Consider the following 22319-nt stretch of genomic DNA (forward strand, 5'->3'; position numbering starts at 1 on the left):
ACTCGTATTGCTAATGGTCTCGGTAAGCTGACGAAATATAGACTCTTCAATGAATCTCGAAACGTTTTTTTTTTTTTTTTTCGCCAATAAAGATTGATTCGTTTCGTAATTTCTAATTTTGAACGTTACGTGTATTTCTTTCATGCTTCTCTGGAATGTGTTGCAGAACGAACAAGTAAGTATAAGTTATAGTGTAGATTCGAAATTTGGACAAAATGCCTCTTTAGGAAAATGACACTTTCCGATGTGTCCGCTAATGACAGTCAGTTCCGTACACATCATTGTAGATATCAAGGTATTTTTCACACACGTTAATTTGCATAGGCAGATACGTATCCGCATTTAGATAAAATCAATAGTCCTAGCGATGGCGCAGCGCGCTGCCGAAGATATATCGCGCTGCCGCGCGCTCTGATAGAACGTCGCGTTCTCTCTCTCCCACGAGAATAATTCACGTTTTCCCTGCGAAACGCGGATTTAAAAAATACTAATATCCGCGTTATTCCAGCACCATATTCTCCTTTTTTTCGCAAAATTACAGTTAGCTAATTATTGGTAAAATATCCGATTAGGTAATTATCGATAAAATATGGAATTCTAATTTTATTGGCGAAATATGGAATCAAAATACCTATTTCAAGATACTCTCTCGTATTTTATCGATAATTGAAATTAAAATGTTTTCTCATTTCATAGATCTACTCAACTTTTGTAAAAAAAATTTGCTGAAAATTTTCCCTCATCTTCCCGATAGTTTTGTACAAAATTCCAAGTAATGAGAATATTTAAAAAATTTTTTCATGTAATTTTCTGAAAGAAGCTGAATAGTTTTTATAAGATCAACATTTTTCATTTGCATAACATCTTCTCATTTCTTATCACTACAAATTAAAATACAGGATGTGCTTATACTGTATATTCAACAACTTGTTAAGATATTGAATATATAAACAGAGAGAGATAAATATATATATATATATATATATATATATATATATATATATATTTGTAATATAATTTAATCACATACTTGACAACTTGGCTTATCGACAGATTGCCGACTCTACGGTATAGGAGGAAAATTATCACAAAGAAGGAATTTTTAAAAAAATTTTCCGCGTTTCTATTGAAATTCCACAAGAATTTCTAGATATTTTCAGGTATAAAAAAATTCCCTAAGAACTCCAGGTTTTCCATGTTTTTCCAAAGAATAGACGCTCTATATTTTTCTGCGAAAATGTAAATATTTCAGAAATTACGCACATTATTACACAAAAAATCGAGAAAATTCTACACAATAAAATATCATATATGGAGAATAAAGAAAAAGCATGCGTAAATATTGGAGGAATTGACACACATCGTGAAGTGAATCGGCGATCTAGAATCGCGAAATGCTATACCGTTGGTATTGGCGCGGGGAGAGGACGAGATACATACCGTACGCTTATCGTCCATCGCGGTAAAGCGGGTCGATTAATCGGCGACGGTGGATTCTCCAGTTTCAGAGAGCGTGTTTTCCGCGGCGGTCGGGGTTGGGGTGGGTGGCTACACCTGGGGCGCTCCCACGCCCCCACCGGGATCGCCCTACAGCCCCGTGCCCGTGACGCAGCTGGAGCTGCTGGCGAAAAACTTGGCGAACCTGGCGCCCGCGGCCGCGGCCGCGGCGGCGGGCCAGCAGGCCCTCAGCCTGCAGGGTGTCGGCGTTAACGTTGCCGGTAGTCTGCATCACGCCCAGCATACCCAGCACACCCAGCACACCCAGCACACCCTCAACCTCACCGGGCTCCACCATCTGCATCACGGTAAGAGAACCTTTTCAACCTCCGTGCACGTTTGTCGCGCTGATAAGCGTCACGAGAACTTGTGCGGCCGCAATATCGCCGTCATTTTATCGACATAAATTCACGAGTCATTTTTTTATCTACATCAAATTCTTTTTTCAAACGAACAACGTGAATATATCTCGTTTCTAAAACTAGAAAGACGACGTCTTTAGCAAGCATCTTTTATAGGTAAAGGATTTTTTAGATTACATGTGCATGTTACGTTTATATGCGTGTAGGTCACGACAAACGAAAAAGAAAAAAATTGTAGATGGAATTATATCAATTATACATCCTTTCCCGATTACGTGTGTAATTTTATTTAACGTTGTATTATGCGACAAACGTGTCGAAATATATAGAGTTATCGCGAAGAATTAAATACAGTAGAATATATATATATATATTCGATTTCAGCAAAATGTTATCAAGAGCGGAATGAAATGATTGCCGTAATAAATCACATTACATTCTATAAGGTTCTCGTCTTACATTAGTCAAAACTTGATGATCTAATCGTTAGAATCTGATAAGCGAAGCGTAGAAATGGAACTGACGTAAGGACAGATTAAAATCTCTCGCACGTACAGATAGATATATTTTATTTCTTTCGTTTGCTGTACGCGCAATTATTGTCTATACATCACAATCGACAACTTGTAGCATTTTCAACGCGGAGAAAGTATCTCGGAGAGATCCTGAAAAAATATCGAAGCGAGTTTTCCCGATCGCGCTTGCTGCTACAATGATAATCCTTTCCCCTCCTTCTCCTACCAATTTGAATAGGGTAAACTCGGCTAAGATGGCCATAGTTTTTTAAAATGCAAAAAGCATACTTTTATTTTTGTTATTATTTTGAATAATGTTTGACATATTATATATATCTTCACTGAAGTTTAAATTACGTAATATTATCGAAATTAAAAGGAAAATATTTCATAGAAATTTTATATTATCAAAATAATACAACATAAGCATTGGCCAGCTTAGCCAACTTTTAAGGAAAAGATGACCATAAAATATTTATAAAAAAATAGTAAAAACGAAAATAAAAATTGTAAGTCACATAATAATTTACATATCTTTATAATATGTCCAACGTCGGTTTTAGCGGACAAATGAAAAACTTTGCGGATAGTCAAAAGTAAAAATATGATATAAGATTCACAACATCGTTATTTCGAATAATGTATGCGCATAAACTGCTGTAAATATCGATTATTTTTGATAATGATTAAAAAAGCGCACTATCTAGCGATTATTGAAAAAATGACAACCTATGGCCGTCATACTCTAGTTTACCCTATTCTAATTATCTCATATCATCAAGGTGTGATATCGAGTGCTGGAAAAATAGCGTTACAATTCGTGTGTCCACTCTCATTATTACGTCGCAAGATTTCGCAACGTGATAACGGCTCGACAATAACGTGAGGTTTTTTGTGTTCCGTGTTTGTGGAAAGGCGGCCTTCACCAGAACGCGTTCTCGCCCCAGCTGTCCCTGGTGACCGGCGGCGCACCGACGTTGACCATCAACAGCTTCTCGTCACCCAACTCGGCCAACGGCGTCGCGTCGACGACGGGCGTTCTCCTGCAAGAGTACCAACCGCCGATAGGTGCGACGGCGGCGACAGGATGCAACGTCACCGTCAATTCAGGCTCGTCCTGCCTGACCAACACCAGCAGCACGACCAGCGGCATGCTGGTGCACGGCGGTGGCGCCGTTCAAGCCGCCGCCATTCAAGCCACCACCGGCGCCGTCGTCGCCGCCACGGCCACGAAGAAGCGGGAGGCCTTTCTGTCCAGTCAAGGCCAACCGGTGAAGCTGGAGAACAAATCGACCAGGACGTCATGCCTCTGCAGGAACAGCAACGGTACGAGTGTCCGTTCGCCGGACTTGGTATCCTCGACAATTTTTCATGGATGACGAATCTTGATCTTCGCATTCCCGACCAGCGCTTTTTTTTTATCCATCTCTCTAATCTCTCAATTTTTTTATTCACATTTCCCGAACCTAAGATTGTAGTTTTTCAATCGCTCTGAAGATATACTTTTCATTGGTTGAATTTTTTTTCAAGTTTCCAATCGTAGAAATGAAGAATCAAGGAGAAAAGTAGAGTTTAAATTTTGGAAAGTATTTTACGCGCACGTTGCTCTTGGATTAGATTGAATTACAAGGGGCTCTCGATTATATTGGCGAATTATATACTAACGATCGCGAAAACGACCGATTGCAGGAAAGACGAAAGTGGTGCACTCGGACGTGGGATGTAGCAGGACGCTACCTGTCGCCTCGTCTTGGAACGGCCAGGACGGCATCGCGGGTGCCAACAATAGCGGCGCCAATCTGACGGTCAAGAAAGAACCTCTGGCTTCGGTGCCCTGCCAAGTCGCCGAGGTTTCCACGTCCCTACACGCCACCACCACCTCCGTCAAGATTGAACCCGTTCCACCCAAAACCGAGAACGGTAAGTGTTTGTCGTGTAGAAAACGAAAAGTCAATTATTCATACATTCAAAATGGTGGTCCCAATTATCGCAAGCCCGAATTAATTGTCATAGAAGAGATATCGAATTTATCGCGTGTCTTTGTCGCACTTGTGCCATTTAATTCTCTTTACGTGCCCGATACGAGCATTAGACATATATACGACGATCGTATCATTAGCGGCAGATGCGCGATGAAAATTGTACGAATCTATGTATTGTATGTTGTACGACAATAGTATCTCGAGATACATCACGTAATCTTTGAGAAGATGAGACGCAATCGAAACGCAATAATCGCGCGCTACAAGATTGTGTTCAACAAGTAAAAATATATCTTTGGTATCGCAGATGTAATCGCGTTCTCGACAATCATACTCAATAATCGTCGGTCAGTCGACAATACAGCGTAATAAAACAATCTTTCATACACGCGTGTTTAAAATACAATACAAGATATTTTTGAAAATCATCAGAGATATAATTATGTTGTCGTCAATTTACTCCAAAGATCCAAACGTAGTCTGAATCGACATAATCACATTTCTCACATAGCCACGTTCCTGCGGATGACGCACGGTATTAAAAAGGAAAAAAAAATCTTGATTAATATTTAAATAAGATGCGATTACAAAATCAAAGATAATTATATTATTTAACGAGCGCGCGAGGAATAATCGTCGTTCGCCAGTTTGCGATGAAACTGTGTGTGCGCAACCCGCATATACAAAGCTCTTATCTGCCAAAAATACCGTTCGAATAAACCGACATAATCACATTTTTCATCATCCACGCGAAAAATCATCGCGACGCATTTTTTCGATAGGCGTACAAACGTCGAGGGATTAAAAGGGAAGGAAGGAACGCGCGATGACGAAAAGAAAAAGAAAGAAAGAAAGAGAGAAAGAGACAGAGAGATGCGAGACGAGAGATCGCGCGAGAGGACCGATCGGTCGGTCGGTCGGTTGGTTCGTGAGCGAGACAGCGAGAGGAAAAGAGCGAAGAGGAAGAGGAGGCGGAGGCGGGAGGAGAGGAAGAGAGAGAAAGAGAGAGAGACAGACAGTCTCGTTAAAGTAGGAGGTGCGTGGCACGCATGGCGACGCAAACACAAGGCGTGGTTCGAAAGAGTCTCGACCCTCTTTCTTCCTGGCCGGTCCCGACACATCCGCGCTCTCAGCTCTCACACCGGTTCTCGTGTGCGTGATGCGTGATGCCCGCACGTGTTACGTCATGCGAGCGTAACGCGCCTCGCGTCGCGTCGCGTTGCGTTGCGTTGCGTTGCGTTGCGTTGCGTTGCACCGCGTCGAAGGCCGCCGAGGAGAGGTGTCAGAAAGAAAAAGAGGAAAGGTGAGACGAGGAAGGAGGGGTGAGAGCGAGATGGTGATTTAAACGAATGCACTTTCGAGTGCATCGATAAAATGCGATGCGTAAATCCAGCGCGGTCTCCTCCCTTTCTTCAAAATAACAATCGAGGCTTATTCAGGACGGAAGGCTGAATGGAGGGATAAATCAAGATGATGAGTGAAATAAATGCGTTTAGTATAGATAAGTATAAATTGTCCCTCGGTAAAAAAAAAAAAAAAACGTGCGAGAAGCGAGAAGTGAATTGACGAGATTTTCGTGAAAAGGCTAATCAATAGAAGGAAAAGCAAAGATCTAGACGGTGATTTAAACGAATGCATATCAAATATATATATACGTGTGAAAATACGGGTGAATCAAGTTCAATTGGAAATATTTGGAAATATTTCCTCGTTCGAGAGAGGAAAATTTCTCCATCGAGATATATTGTTTGCTTTTAATTAATACGAGCTTACCAGATTCGAAATTGCGAATACGTCAACAATCGTCGACAATAATCTTTATGCTTACTCGCAATGATGGACACGTATTTTTACGTGTTTACAGCAGCCACGCGGTTCGGATTCCTTAGCCATCTTAAATTCTCAAGTTAAAAGCTTCTTTCTTAATCTTGTCTTAATCAGACACGTGACACGTGACACATGGCACAATGCTAAACGTGTCGAATCAAGAAATGAAAAATGCGTGATTTTTGTGCAAACTCACGATAGATCGATATCTCATACACCCCGATGTCCCTCGTGAAAAAAGGAATCTTTTCCTAAACAGAATCGCGTCTGTTTGTAACTCTGCATAAATTTTTGTAAATTCTACGACTATATTCTAGTATAATCGAAAACGAGCAGTTTGGGCAGTTCGAGCAGTTGGAGCAGTTTGCGGCCGATTGCGAGATCGTGTCTTCCCCCGATAGCGATTCACGCGCGATTTCCTTAATCGTTTCAGGGATAGCGGTCTCGAATGCGGCTACCGGTGGCATACCGGTCGGCATCGCTGTGGCGAGACAGCGGTTGCAACATCAGGAGACTTCGACGTCTATGCGCAACGTGTCCCTAAGTCATCACACGTCGCATCACGCGACGAGTTATCATCATTTCCAGCCCGACAGCCTGGGTGAGTCGCTTCATCTCTCTTCTTCCGGATTTACGAAACTCTCTTCTTCAACGATTACGTTCAAACTCCTCCTATTCATCTAACGTAAAACAAAAATAAAAAACGATTTATATCAATATAAAAGGTAGTATATGACAGAATTTTATTTTTTGTAAAAAGCAATGCGAAAAAAATGAAAAGGCAGGTATTAATACAATAATATCTTTGAAGAAATATCAATTCTGTATAGTATCGTTAGTATCGTTGTATTTATGAACAATGTGTCACCTATCATTACGTGAAATTATTTGTCAGGTAAAAAATAGGTTTTAATAATTGCGCGATTGTCATTCTTTACGAAAATAAGATCGCGTATTTAAATATTCACATGTGACTATATTGGTGCGGAATTAATTATAAAAGACGTTTATGTCATTCTTGTTCCATTTACCTATATTTTTATTAATCGCGGATAGCGCTTCACAAATTTCGTTATCGCTCTTTCGCGCTGATGGTATTGATTTTCTATAATACCAATCTCATATCTCGATGTAGGTTTAAAACTTTAAATAATAACAGAGTGACAATTTTACGCACAAAAAAAAATATTTCAATACTTTGAAAACAAATTTTTTCAGAGATATCCCCTTCGAATATTTATATCACGCAATATATACGGTGTCCAATTAAGCAGCATGTTCTCGTAATGCAACTATATATGCAAGCTTCAATCCGAAAGCGAAAATTAAAGAGAGCTCGCTTAGGTTTGCAGGCGTGCATCAAAATGTCATTTGTCGCGCATGTAAACGGTTTTACACACACATAAAATCGATCGCATGATCGTGTCGAGCTTTTCCGCGTTTAACGTCTTCGATGTTAGGATCGAAGAAGGAATAACTTTGTCTGTCGCACTGTCTCGTGCGTTATTTATTGCGAAAGAATATTGCCACTATTACTGTTGCCTAGGGCTCTATCAAGAGACACATTAGAGTCTCGTGCCAAGTCACGCGCGGAAACTGCGCATCTATAGGAATTGCCTATAGTTAAAGGTATTTTAGATTCGCGGATCTCGATAACAATTGGACCATTAGAATTATAATCGATTGAGTCTATTTTAACAAAAGTATCGGTTTTGTAAAAAAAAAACAAATATAAATTAAAATTATTTATATTAAAGAGTTAATATTTACTAAATTGAGAAAATTAATTTGTTACCTTTTCATCAACGCGATATTCTTTTTAAAGTAATATCATAAAAATAATAGACTCTCAAACAATAGTAATGAAAATATCCTTTTGCAAGTGAAAACAATATACCTAAAACAAATTAATATTTAAAGTAAAAAAATTAACTAATTTGAGAGTTTTTTATTTGCATGTGTACATGTATCTCGTCTCTAGCTTAATCGAAATAATTATTAAAAACCAGGTTGTTTTGGGCATGATCTAAAATATTCTGCGCGTACCAAATTAAGGTAATATTCCTCGAATTTCACCCCCGATATACTCATCCGTATACAATTGCTCACCTTCATGTATCACTCGGCGAAGAAGGTGAAGCGAGAGTGAAGCGTCCGTAGCTGCAGAGTTCGCTCTTCGGCAACGCGCGGCCGGCCTTCCCTTGTCGATCAAACCCTTGTCGATCACCCCTTTGCGGTGGATGATGAACCCCGCTGAATAAGTCCCCGTTGCAGGCTCCAGCACGGCCATGGCGGTAGGCGGCACCACCCTGGTGCACTGCGGAGGGTCTGGAGGGGAGGATCGTGCGGCCCACCTAGCTGCCATTCCCTCCGGGGCGCTCGCGCCCTCGCTGAGCCTGAATTCCAGTCTGAATTCCAGCCTGAATTCCACCCTGGGCAGTATCGGCGGCGCACCGGCGGCCGACGCGGCCGCCACTACGTGGCCGCCCACGCTGTGGCAGTATCCGGCTGCAGCAGCCGCAGGTGAGTGGTTCGAATATCGTTATCAGGAATAATAAGATATATACGGAAGCATTTGCCCTCCCCCTCCCCCTCTCACATATATAATATTTAAAAATATTGATGATAGATTTAGAGACAGATGGGTCTATCTACTTGCGAGAAAAACACATGGAGAACCAGGAATTCTTCGAGACTTTTTATACCTGCAAAAATCAGGGCATTCTCATGAAATTTTATTGGAATTCGAGAAATTAAAAAAAAAAAAAAAAAAAAAAAAAAAAAAAAAAGTATTCTCTGATAATTTTATTTTTATATAGCAAACATTCAGTCATCTATCAATTGATCAGTTATATATATTATATGTATTTTAAATATGTGTGCAGAGTGTCCCGTAATTAGTGAAAAACTTTCTAATGGCAGATTCTTGAAATCATTTGGGGATGATTTTTCTTTAGCGAAAATGTTGAGGCATCAATAATTTTCGAGTTATAAACGAATTTGATTGAAAAAAAAGAGTGCTTTTCGCAAACTAAACTTTTTAGAATTAAAAGATTATATTCTTCAGTTAATTCAAATAGAGTTTAATAGAAATTTTAATTTAAGGCTTAATTACAGATGACAAAAATTGGCAACTTTCAAAAAACGATGACGTCCCTCAACATATTCTGTGAGGAAAAATCGTCTCCACAAATGATCTCAAGAATCTGCCATTAGTAGGTTTTTGCAATTATCACATTCTCTATATATACATATATACTATAAAGAATTAAATAGCTTTTTTTGTAAAATAAGCTTTTTTGTAAGGTAAATATTTTCTACTTCTCAATAACATTTTTATTTTTTTATTATTAAAAATTACAATAAAAAATATAGACTGCGTATTTTGTAAAATTCTGTAAAATTAAATATAAGCAGATATATATATATATATATATATATATATATATATATATATAAATGAAAACGTACAGATAAAGTGAAGAAAAAAATATAAAGAATCGTAAAGAAAAGCCAAAATAGAAAACGAAAAATATACAAATATAATCATAAGAATATATAAGTATAACTTGAAGGAAAGAGGGCTATGCTTGTGTATGATTATAATAATAATAAGCTGCGTAATTCGCGTAACATCCAAATTTTTGGCGACGTAAACGAACCACCTCGATGGACAAAAGTACGAATTAATTAACGTCACGTGACGTGTATTACGCGCATCCGTCAGCGCGAGGCGATTAACCGGGCCACTAACGAGCGACCCTATACAATTTCGGATCGAATTCACCCCCCTCGCGCTCTGACCTCCCTCCCCGGCCCCGCTGACCGAGTGACATTTATCCTAAATAACGCCAACTGAACTACATCGCTACCCGATCTGTCGTTTGCGCGCGCGTATTTTCACGCCGCGTAAATCATTCACGCATACCCGTTTAATTTAATTCGCCGTTCGATTAAGCGTCCGGATTGAGACAAAAATGCGGCGCGTTAAGACGTATAAGAACAATTCCAATTTTACGCTGATATTTAAATTAAAATAGCGCATAGTATAGTAACGGTAATATATATTATCTTTTTATTTTATATATCTTTGACTTTAGAATTATAAACGGTAACGATCATTCAGATAATACGGTCTAATCCTTTAGATCTTTTATGTATCATTCCAGTTACGTTATAACGTGTATATTTATAAGTGTGGATTATAAATGTAATTGAACTCTCTCCACACACACACACACACACACATACATATATATATACACAGCATGTAATGAGACAATCGAAATTAATACACGAGTGAGGAATTAATTTGGCTTTTGTAGCGATGCCAACGGAGCCGGTCGGCTTCCCGCAAATGGGCTCCGGGCTACAGGGCGGTTTGCAGCTGGTCCGTGATCCGTCCGGACATGTTATCCTTATTCACGCCGCGGGTAACGTAACATTTCGTAAAACGTCAATTTCTTGTCGACGATGGAAAAGAGATTCATTGCATTTCTTCCTTTGATAGAACAAATGCAGCAAGCCGTGGTCTGGCCGAATTACTCGAATCACAACGGTAACGTCGCGCCGCCGCCGCTTCTGCTACCACCCCCGCCGCCCTCGATACAGCTCCTGAGTGATATCGGTGGCGCGCGACTGGTGCTGACCGAGAGCAAAAGGAAACAACAAAGCGCGCTACCGATCGTCAAGATCGAGGCAGAATGCAGCAACAGTCCGACCACCATAATCAGTGAGCAAAACTTTTTTTTTTTTTTTTTTTTTCTTTCCAAGAGAGGGAAATAATTTTTTGAGACGAAAAAAACTTCTTCTTAGGGAGAAAATATTTTTATCTTTCGTGATAGTACAATAAAAAAATTTCTAGACAGAAAAGTTGAGAGATAAATTAATTTGTGATGAAACAAAAAACGCGATATAGGTGGGGTAAAAATTAATTTTGTTAAATTTTTAAGGAAAAAAAATTTATACCGGATGTCCGGTAATAATCGCTCCATCGCTCCAGGGCTGATAGAGCAGGTCAAATTGAACATAAAAGTCCTCTATATAATAATTATTAAAATATTAATTAAAAACGCTCAGCGAAGGAACGCGCGCAACATATATAGCACTCAGCATATGTTAAGCGTTTTTAATTAATATTAAGGACTTTTATGTTCAGTTTGACCTGCTCTATCTGCCCTAGAGAGATGGGGCGGTAATTACCGGACACCCTGTATATATATATATATATATATATGTAGTAAGAGACTCGAATTCAAGATATTATATTACACTTCGTATGCAATTGTGCAGCATCCTCTACCGAGTCGTCCAAGACCGCACTGCAGACTATGACCTCCATGACCGGCGCCCTGGTACCAGACGCAGCCCTGGTCACAACGCTACACTACTATCCACCGGCGCCGGCGTTGGTGCAGATCAGCCAGGCCGAGCCTGCCACGCATTGCAGATCACAGGTAGGCACGTTTCTCAGGCGTTTCGATAGGAATTTAGAAACATCCAGGAGCAATACCGAAGCAGAATATGCGTACGCGAATTATTACACCGACCGACTGGTGCAATATCTATGCAGATACCCGATGCAAATCGAGTTCGTCCGATGATTAATACAACGTGTACCGCAACGTTTCCACATTATGCGAATGGCTGGACCGCGCCCGGAGTTTGACATAATCACTGGTGCACACTCTCATCCTTCATCCATATCTCTCTCCCCCCCCCTCTCTCTCCCTCTCTCTCTCTCTCTCTCTCTCGCTCTCTCCTTTTCTCTTTTTGAATAAATGGCTGGATCCTTGTCAATTTATGTATAGAAAAAATTCTCCTACTTAAATATGCATCATAAGAATGCTAAACGACGTAAGATATGCAAATAGCAGATTATAGGAAGATAAATGTTTCTATCTTTTTAGATTTTCCGAAAGCACATTCGACAGGGTTTAGCATAATACGCTAATCAATAAATTGAAAGAGAGAGGTTTATCCTACACTGCGTTTAGCTTCTCCTAGTTGACGAATAGAACGCAGGTTGTACGCAATCAATATGATGATGTAACTTTATCCCTGGTTGGAATTTCTCAGAGTTCTGTTCTTGATTCACTGTTATTCTACTTTATACGGGGTGTCCTGTAATTGGTGAAAAACCTGCTAATGACAGACGTCATCATTTTTTGCCAGTTTCCAATTTTTATCATTATATATCTTTGTAATTAAATCTTAAATTAAAATTCTATTAGAGATAAACTCTATCTGAAATTAGCTGAAAAATGTAGGTTTGGCAATTTTTTAACTGCAAAAAGTTTAATTTGCGAAAAGCGTCTCTTTTTCAATCGCTTATAATTCGGAAATTATCGATGCCTCGACATTTTCGTTGAAGAAAAATCGTTTCCAAACGATCTCAAGAATCTGTCATTAGTAGGTTTTTCACCAATTACATCCTTATATGTCAGATATTAAGGATATTCTGTATTGTAAATATAGTCTTCATGTGAATGATTTGCAAATTAATTTCCATTGCAAACCACGTGAGAAAAATGTAAAGTGGCATAATTGAAGTAAATGAGCATTACGTTCATAGCATAATTTATTATTAATTGGGCTAATAACAACGGTCTCATTCTGAATCTTGACAAAATGCAATGTCATTATTTTTGGCACGGCCAAATATATTACAGTCATCTTGAATGTCTACGATGAATTGAGATTGGGAGAGCTACAGTGCCTTTCTCTCTCTACCAACATTAAATACCTTGGTACTATTATCTCCAGCACACTATCTTGGGAAAGGCAGGTGACTAGTGTAGTTAAGAGCACGCTAAACTGTATTAATTAAAGATATCTAAGCATCTTTTGCCTAATGAGCTAAAAATTAAATTAATTGTTCCGCACATTTTACCTGGCTTGGATTATTGTTGCACGACACTCACTGATATTGCAAGACAACTCAACTCAACTTAAAACTTTAGAGAGCTTTAAATATATATTTTAGGTTTTTATAAGTATTGTTAGACGAGGGATGAGCATAACTGTGTTTCATCATATATTGCAATAACTCAAGAAAAAAAAAAAAAAAAAAAGGAAAAAAAAGATACACTTTATAAGATTATTCTTCAATATTATTGAACCTCGTCAGTCAAGTATTGTATATAGTGATCATCTAATGTTTCGATTTACTCAAACGTCAAGAACTACGAGGGCTGCGGGCGATTTCTTTTCAGAACGGAGATTTCACAAGCGCTCCTTCAGCTCCACTGCTTCCAAGCTAGGGGATGACCTTCCGCTTGCAATACGTGATGCAAAATTGATTGACGAATTCAAAAACAAATTATATATGAGATTATTTATTGAATTATTCTAACTGAATAGAGCGGAGATTTAGCCGCTCCGGATGGATTATAATGTCAAACGCACTATTATGCTTCTCTTTGATGTATTCCGTTGTTATAACAACAATCACTGTAAAGTTATACAGAAACGCTAAATATGCTCTACGTCATGTGGCCATGTGTGTGTAATTTTATATATACTGAGGCTCTATGGGTGTACTCGTGTGTTCACACCCTTGTGGTATAATATGTTGCATGTAAAACTATCTTCATCATGGCTAAATTGGATATGCATGTGACTTTATATGTTCACATGCATTATATACGTACAAATAAATCTTCTACACGTACATTACATACATACATTACACGTATACAGACATCTGTATCATTGTACATGACACATTTTACACATTACATATACACACGAACGTTCGTATACATATATGTATATAAGCACTCATACAAATCCACATCATTACATTGTATTCATTAGGTATATTATACTTGCACTATCATTATATACATATCAACAATCTTTTTTGTATTATGCGCTTGAAAAGATATTATCCTAGACCGCTGAATTAAATATAGAAAGCATTGTCTTATAAAGTCGTGAAGATTGAGAACAAAAAATTTCTCGTCATCTTTTTATTCTGCTTACATATGATACTTTTGTTTTCGCGAAGAATTAGAGATTTGTAAGAAGGATAATGTAAGAAAGAATGTAAAGAGACTGCTTAAGATTTTCGAAACTTTTCCAAAACGTCGTGTAAGAAAAATACCTTTTTTTGCCAAGGCCACGTCGCCAGTCTCGTATCTGACGCCACCCCCGGAGGTACCGGCGACGATTCGCGCGATCGAGCCGCCGTCATTCGGAGTCCAGGACGCCTCGAATCAGACCGACGCGCCCGAGGATACCGAGGAACAGAAGCAGGAACCACTCGTGAAACAGGAGCAGAGTCCAAGTCCCTGCCAGATCGCGTCCCAGTCGAATCCGGGGAACTTCGAGATCGCGGCACCGCCGCCACCGACGGAGAGAATCTGCAACGTCGTCAGAATCACGACGACCACGACTACGGTGAATCCGACCGTCTGCGGTATCGTCGCCAAGGTAGATAAGGCTGAGAACACAATCATCAACATGGCCGATTGCGCCAAGTATTCGGCAAAGGACGGTAAAGCGATCGTCAAAGCGATCGAGCACGGCGCTCGGACAGACGAGGAGATCTGCAGGGATGACAAGACGTCAGTCTGCGGCAGCAGGGGCAGTAGGATCGGTGCTAGGATCATTGAAATTACTGAAGAGAACTGCGACAGCTTCCACGAGAATCTAGAGTTCTTCGCGAGGAGGAGCGATATCAGCGTCGATCAACGTGATTGTCATATTGATAGTTATCCCAATGACGAAGAGGATGTTCCGCAAGAGCCTAAGATTGATGAAAAGTTAGAGGTAAAATTTTTATCATTTTCCGAAATTTATTTCTTAATCCCTCAACAAATATATATTCAAAATACATACATAGTTAAAAAAGAAAATGTATAAGTGTTTCTTTTTTAAATTAATATAAAATAGAGAAAAAGTTTCTTCTCTCATTATATTCGAAAAGTTTCGACTGATTTTACACCCAAATATTTCGATATTTTAACTATTAATTCTGGAATTAAAATCAGATGAGCGTTTTATCTCTTTGATATCTTTGAATACGATATTTAGAATTATATTATGTACCTTTCAGGTCGAGTCAAAGATCATCGACGCTTCAGAGACCGTCAAAGTTCACCGTCAAACGTGCGCCAAGACATTGGAGCAGCCGATCTTCAACGGATCCAAGGCAAACACCGCCGATTCCACAGAGTCGTCGAGAATCAACTGCGAGAGTTGCGACAAAAACGTCACAAGAGACACTTCGAACGGCGAAATACGACCTCAGATCACGGTAAAGTCCTTTGACATGCCCAATATCGATTGCGACGATCAGGAGATCGTGCAACAGGTGGTCGTCAAGCAGGAGGCCGATGAGAGCTGCTACGATATGAGCTACGAGTCGTCCCGGTGCGAGCCGACGTCCACCAGCGAGAGAGCCAGGCTGCCTAGCTGCGAGAAATTATCACCGGAGGCGACGAAGAAGCACACGGTGGAAAAATCTCATCATCCAGGTATCGAGAACGTGGTGGAGAAGTTGAAGAAGAACGCGGCAGCGCTGCAGGAGGCAGCTACGCTACCCGTCGCACAAAAGTTCGACGAGTCCCTCGAGAGATCAAACGTGGAGAGCGTCAAATCACGCAGACATTCCGAGACGATCCCTAAGAAGCTGCATTTCTTGAGATCGTGCCAAAATTCCCTAGAGAATGGCGTCGACGTAGAAGTCTCCTCTTCCTCGCAGTCCACGACGTCAGAACTGCACGTTCAGGACCAATCGGGACAGTACTTGTCACCGATAAAAGACGACAAACATTTGAACGATGGCAACAGATCATGCAATATGTCCGAGACATGCCTGCTCGGCGACAACAACAACGACAGCAGCAGTAACAACAACAACATCAAGATACTCGAAGACGACAAGAAACTGCTCACTAAGAATGAGAAGAACTTTGCCTGCGAAGTCACCGCTTATGTCAAACCCAAGACCGTCTGGCGATGCGAGGTGCAACCAATCGAAAAGCCTCAGACAGTTTGCAAGCCCGAGGACGTATCCTCGGAGACGAAATCTAGAATTCAAAATCAACAAAAGCCGGCCGCCATTGACCTGAGCGGTCTCGAGTTATTGTCCAACAGTATCGAACAATTGGAGCAACGAGTCGGTCAACCGGAACAATTACAACTGGACGCAGAACCGGTCGAAAAGTCACCTGTTAGAGACAAACTAACGAATCAGCAGAGCGAGAATAATAATAATAACAATAACGTTGGCAACCCCCTTGGCTTGCTCTGCGCGTTGGCCGAACAGATTATGAAGGTAGGCGACAAAGCTCCCCGGAAACTGAATTTGGAAAGCTCAGAAGAGATCTCGCAAGCCGGTAGATTACTGTTGAATCTGGGCAGAAGCTCAGATTATCCCGAGCAAGATGGTAGCAAGAGAAAGTATCCTGAGACCGATGATTCGCATCATTCGAAACGATCCAAGCTCGACGATCGCGAAGAACAGACTAGTAAGAATGCATCATCGCCGAATCATTACGATGAAATTATCGAGGACAGGACGGGAAGACAGCAGGAGGTAATTCTTGGAAAGAGATCGAAAGAGATCAGTAAAGACATCACCAAAGACAGGACCGTGGAAACTATGAGGAAACAGCAGGAAGTAACTCTTCTAAAATCGAAAGAGGGTATTAAGTGTACTACCTTTGTAACGAAAGGCAAAGTAACGGAAGCTGTAGGAAAGCAACAAGAAGGAGTCCCTCTGAAATTGAAGGATATTAAACGTGTCCTTGACTTCTCCGAGAACAGGACGGAAATTAATGGTGCAAGTAAAAAAGTCATTAGTTTGGAGGATCAATCTCTCGATAGAGATTGTTGCTTCAATCAACGTGACGCGAAACGTATTAAGGATCTTCACGTTTCCTCAGATAAAACATTCGTTAATTCACAAAATAACTCTGCCCACAATGTTAAAATCGACAAAGAAAACGATTTTTCGGATTCGGAAGACGAGGTATTTGAGTCGAAGATTCTTGCCGATCAGCTAGCGAGTTGCGAGATTGATAATCAGAAGATATCCGTCGAGGAGAGGGACATTCACGATTACAAAAACGCAAGGGCCAAGTTAGAGGCGAAGAAGTTCATAGCTAGAAAAGGGAATTGCGAAAACGATGACGATGACTGGCCAAACATGAATGCTACCGAGCTGGATATGAGAGTCAAAATGGCCGATATCCAGAGACAATATAGGGAGAAACAAAAAGAGCTGTCCAAGCTGATACCCAAGAAAGACGACAAGAAGAACTTTAGCAGACCGCGGAAAAAGAGCCATTCCTCCACCAGGTGAGCGCGACTCACTTTTAATATACATATAGTACTGTTCGCGATCGGCCCTTATCTAACTTGGGCGCCCTTATCGCTGCGCCAGCCAATTAGAGCGCGCCAACGAAGTCGCACTGCGCGAATGAAAGCGCTCAAAAATTAAACAAGCTTATCGAAAAACGGTCGTCCGGGGGGGGGGGGGGTGACAAACAACAACAAATAACCAACTACTTCGACAAAGGATGACTTTGATTATCCAAAATAATATAGCCGAGAAAATTCGAAAATCTTGAAGCCTTGTTGCTATAAAATCCTCGCGCGACCGTTTCTCGGCACTTAATCTTACGCTTTGGAAGAGATAGTGTGTGATACTCATTATAATACAACGCGAAGAAGAACCTGCTCTCTTCTTAATTCCATAGTTCGCGGAAACGCGATTTCAGTTATCCGCTAGATAACGACTTAAGTTTCGGCTAAATTTGCGGCTCAGCGCGAGACTCCGAGAACTTGGTGTACATAGATCGCTTTATTAAATTGACTTTTTTTGACTTTAATTAAAACAGTTTACGCAATTCTCGCCTCTTCTCCTCTTCTCTGCTTTCTCGTACCCTTTACATCATCCTGATATCTAAAAGAGATAAATATATCATTTATCATCTGCAGCAAATTTAATAAGAAATTTCCTTAGCAAACTTCTTGGCCTCCAAGTCCTTATTGATTTAAATGTCAAATTATAGTAGCAGTAATCAAAGTTTTCAATTCAAATAACTCAAGTATTCATTGATTTTTTCAGTTCTGAGCACAGAATATTATCATCACCGCCGCCCACACTGGATCTCATAAACTCTCCGTCGCAAAAATCACCGTTGAGGTCATCAGAATTATCAGACAGCGCACCTCCGCCATTAGCCTCAGCTGTCTTGGCTATGCCAATATGTAACGTGAATCTCGTGAAGCTCGACGAGCCCAGGAGCCACATAAAGCTTCTGGATAGCATACCCAGCATCCCGATATCAGTACCGCCAGTGACATCGCCGGTCCCTGGTTCCAGTAAAGCGACACCAGAGGATGACGAGAAGAGTATAGGAACAGTATGTAGCTGAATATTGAGAATATTTTTTCCTGTTATAAAAATTAATAAAATTATTTAGCAGAACAGGAAGAGATTTCTTTGGGCTATACATTATTTAACGTGCTTATATGTAATAAATGTATACATTGCTAGATGATATTCGTAGGAAAAGTAGTATCGAAAATAATAAGAGATAAAATGGAAAATAAGAAGAAAGAAAAAGACAGATAACAGTTACCGAAGATATTGCATTTTAATTTATGCTTAAACGTGCTAAATGTCAAGTGCAAAAAAATCTATTGGATCGAAAAGCTCATTTGTTACGCATAATCGATTTTCATAGATTTAAATTTCCTTTATAACATGCAATTTCTTTATGCTCTTTCTATAAAAGCATCCTCTTTCTGAGAGTTTTTGAGTGGAAATACAATTTAATTTATTCCTCAATTTTTCTAAAAACATATACATACAACATGTTTGTTTAATAATTTATATAGAATTAAGCAATCTATAATAAATAAATAAATATACATATGTGCATATATATATATGCATACACATTGGATGTGTTTAATAAAGAATAAATATTGGTCTTCCAAATAAAAACTAGCTCGTTGGAAAAAACTGAATGTTTAACATGTTCTATTAAAGTACAGTAATTGTTTATAGAAACATATTCTTAGTTGCGATCTACTTAGTATACAATATAATATTTTGAAAATATTTACAAGAATAGAGTACAAGATTCAAAGTTCTTAAATAAAAAATCTATTTATCAAAAGATAAATAAAATTTCTAAATCACACAAATAACAATCACAACTGAAAATGTCAGAAAAGTAATTGTGTATAAATTTATTTAGTTGGGCTACGATACATCATCACCTGCGCCGACTGTTACAAGTTTGAGCTCCTCTTCTAAGAAGAGAAAAGTAGGACGACCAAGGAAGCTCACGTGTACCTCGGGCAGCGTCAGGCACTTGACGGAAACAATTGTCGCCAAGAAACCTAAGAGCAAAAGTTCTCTAGTGGGTTACGTGCTATCTTCAAAGAGCAGACATTTACAAACCAAAGTGAGAAGACTTATTTTAATTTATATTAAAGCATAATTTTTTCTTATATCCCGACATTTGTCAAACATTATTCATTTTATAAAGTTTATATGTATGTATAATTTTGTTTTTGTCTTTAGCAATGCATAAACAATAGAACCAGTTGTACACCGTTGCCATTCAAGTCCGGAGTGTCTCTTCCAAAGACGCAATCCAAGATGCAGAAAGTCACGAAAGCAAAGGCAAAGCCGGCGAAGCAGACCCCGCTGCACAATAAAAATGTGATTAGCTCGATCATTGCCGAGAAAGCGAAATTGAGTCAAGAAATGAAGCTTGAGAAGCATGGCGGTAAAGTAAAACCAAAGCTGAAAGCGGAGGTAAAAGTGAAAAATTGGGAGGACGATGAAAACGACACGATATCATCCGAGAACGTTCCACCTGAAGAACCCGTTGTTCAAAACATCGTCCAGGTAGCGAAATTATTATCGTTGAAACAGACTATGTAAAAGAAGAATTAGAATTTAAAAGGAATACTTTTTACAAAGTTATAAATTCCTGATTCGAAAATTTCTGTACCTCTGGTAGAGAAAATTAAAAAAAGTTAACATAAATTTTACAAAATTATATGAGTTCGATACCAATTAAAACTACACTTCAATGACATAAATGTGTCCAGATAATCAGGCGCAAGCAATTATATTAATTAATCATATTGCACAATTATTATTAACAATAATAATTGTTGACAACGTGACAGCAACCTCACAAGTAGTTAGCTATCTTTGATTGTTTATTTCTCAATTTTTTGCGCACATTTACGCACATAGAACCGATAAAATTAGTCAAAAAAAGTCAGTTATTCTTACAAATTTTGTTTACCCACCAGGAAATGCCGGTAGAGCCGCCGGTAGAGTCGCCGGTGGAACAGCCGTCGGAGAAGGAACCGGAAAGATCGCGACATGACAAGTCAAAGAAGAAGAAGCGAAAGTCCAGCTCGTCGCAATCGCCGAGCCACGACCGAAAGGAATCCAAGCGGCGCAGATCTTTGGAATGCAAGCAATGCGCGAAGGCCGCCGCTGCCGCTGCTGTCGCGAGGACCAACGACACCATCGTCAACCGATGCAAGTTGACGTCCGCCCATCTAACCATCGATCAGCTGCGCGTTCTCATAGCGATCGGTGGCCTCTTCTACGCGGGCAAACTCAGTGCCGTGCAGGCGCCCGATGTTTACGCCATTACTCTGGACGGCGCGCGTAACAACAGACCGCACATTTACTCCCGAGAAGAGATCCTGAGAGATGCGGTAATCACAGATGATAGGAGAAAGATCATACAGAGTATCACTCTTCATTTAACGTACTCGGAATCTAAAAGACATTTATTTTCGCATTCATACACATTTATATATTCATATACGCATTCATTTACATGTATCCAAAATTTGGAAAATATGATTAGTAAGATAATAATGGTTGGCAATTATAATGAACAAGATAATAAACGGTAATATTATGCACTGTAATTAATTATGTATTACAAAACAATTATAATTCATACATATGAATACGTAACCATATTGATTTGTATACATTTTTCAACAGTACAATTAAAATTATTTTTTCTTGAAAATTAAGCAATAGTAGGAAAAATACTATATTATTACATTTTTTTTCACAAGAAATTACTAGACATCCAGTACACGATACATTTTTTTTTAAGCATTGATCTTTATTTCGAAAATCATACAAAACAAATAGGAAAAAAAAGAAAAAAAAGGAACAACTTTTATTGATAATTTACTTTTGGAGATTAAATACATTTTCGTTTATTCCGCAGATTGTGGAAATATGTCCGACTTCGACAAAAGAATTACCGCCCGGTACAAGATTGTGCGCATATTGGAGTCAACAGTACAGATGTTTGTATCCGGGCACCTCTGTGGAGCCCATTGTACCTGATCCGGTGCACGACGAGAAATACGTCACCGTAGAGTTCGACGACGGAGACAGCGGTAGCATTATCTTGGACGATATCAGATTGTTGCAGCCTAATTATCCTCTCGTAGGCACGTATCATATACATATATCTACCTCTAGCCGTTGCTTAGTCGAGTAAACATTCAAGTCGTATTTATTTATATCTGTCCCTTTACAGAGTATGATCCGAATCCTCTTCTTTCATTGGGCAAACGACGCCGGCAAATGTCCTCTTCGGAAGAGAAACGTTCTGCGAGCAATCAAACGGTTCCGACGAATACGATAAGCAGCAACAATGGTTTCGCAGTGTGTTCTAACGTAGGAGAATCCACGGTGAGCATCAACGAATGCGCTAACGAAGCGGAGATTGAAACCAACGTCGAAACGAGCAGTACGAGCGGCACGGAGTACCGCAGGAGAAAACACATGAAGAAAATAAAGAAGAAGAGATTACTCGAGACTCAAGAAGGAAAGAAGAAGCATAGGAAACACAGGTCCCGCAAGGAACATCGTAGGCATAAACATAGAAAACATCGAAAGCACAAGCATAGACATCATAGTGGCTTTGGTGACGCGAGCAGCGTAAGGTACGCTCTTATAATCTATCGTATATAATCTGTATACGGACAGTTTTCGACTTTAATGGCCACATTGTGTCATCGTACTCTTTACGAGTAACAACAAGAAAAATATCTTGTAAATATAATTCCATAAACAGTTTATTAAAAACAGTTTATTAAGAGTTTGA

At 39.6% G+C, this 22319-nt stretch overlaps 1 protein-coding gene across 1 annotated transcript in view; it reads left to right on the forward strand.

Moving 5' to 3' along the window:
* The window catches only part of Wge (BAH domain and coiled-coil containing protein winged eye), a 59281-nt gene that overhangs the window by 27313 nt on the left and 9649 nt on the right, over window positions 1-22319 (forward strand). Inside the window, exons 4-19 of the mRNA XM_072893154.1 lie at window positions 1503-1805; window positions 3290-3700; window positions 4064-4294; window positions 6617-6784; window positions 8458-8706; window positions 10509-10616; window positions 10694-10915; window positions 11476-11639; window positions 14305-14958; window positions 15245-17493; window positions 18266-18563; window positions 19407-19616; window positions 19736-20065; window positions 20482-20898; window positions 21432-21660; window positions 21750-22158. Coding sequence (XP_072749255.1) covers window positions 1503-1805; window positions 3290-3700; window positions 4064-4294; window positions 6617-6784; window positions 8458-8706; window positions 10509-10616; window positions 10694-10915; window positions 11476-11639; window positions 14305-14958; window positions 15245-17493; window positions 18266-18563; window positions 19407-19616; window positions 19736-20065; window positions 20482-20898; window positions 21432-21660; window positions 21750-22158 — 6652 coding nt within the window. The remainder of the gene's footprint in view (window positions 1-1502; window positions 1806-3289; window positions 3701-4063; window positions 4295-6616; window positions 6785-8457; window positions 8707-10508; window positions 10617-10693; window positions 10916-11475; window positions 11640-14304; window positions 14959-15244; window positions 17494-18265; window positions 18564-19406; window positions 19617-19735; window positions 20066-20481; window positions 20899-21431; window positions 21661-21749; window positions 22159-22319) is intronic.

The sequence above is a fragment of the Anoplolepis gracilipes genome, chromosome 5, assembly GCF_047496725.1.
Source record: "Anoplolepis gracilipes chromosome 5, ASM4749672v1, whole genome shotgun sequence".
Classification (NCBI taxonomy): Eukaryota; Metazoa; Arthropoda; class Insecta; order Hymenoptera; family Formicidae; genus Anoplolepis; species Anoplolepis gracilipes.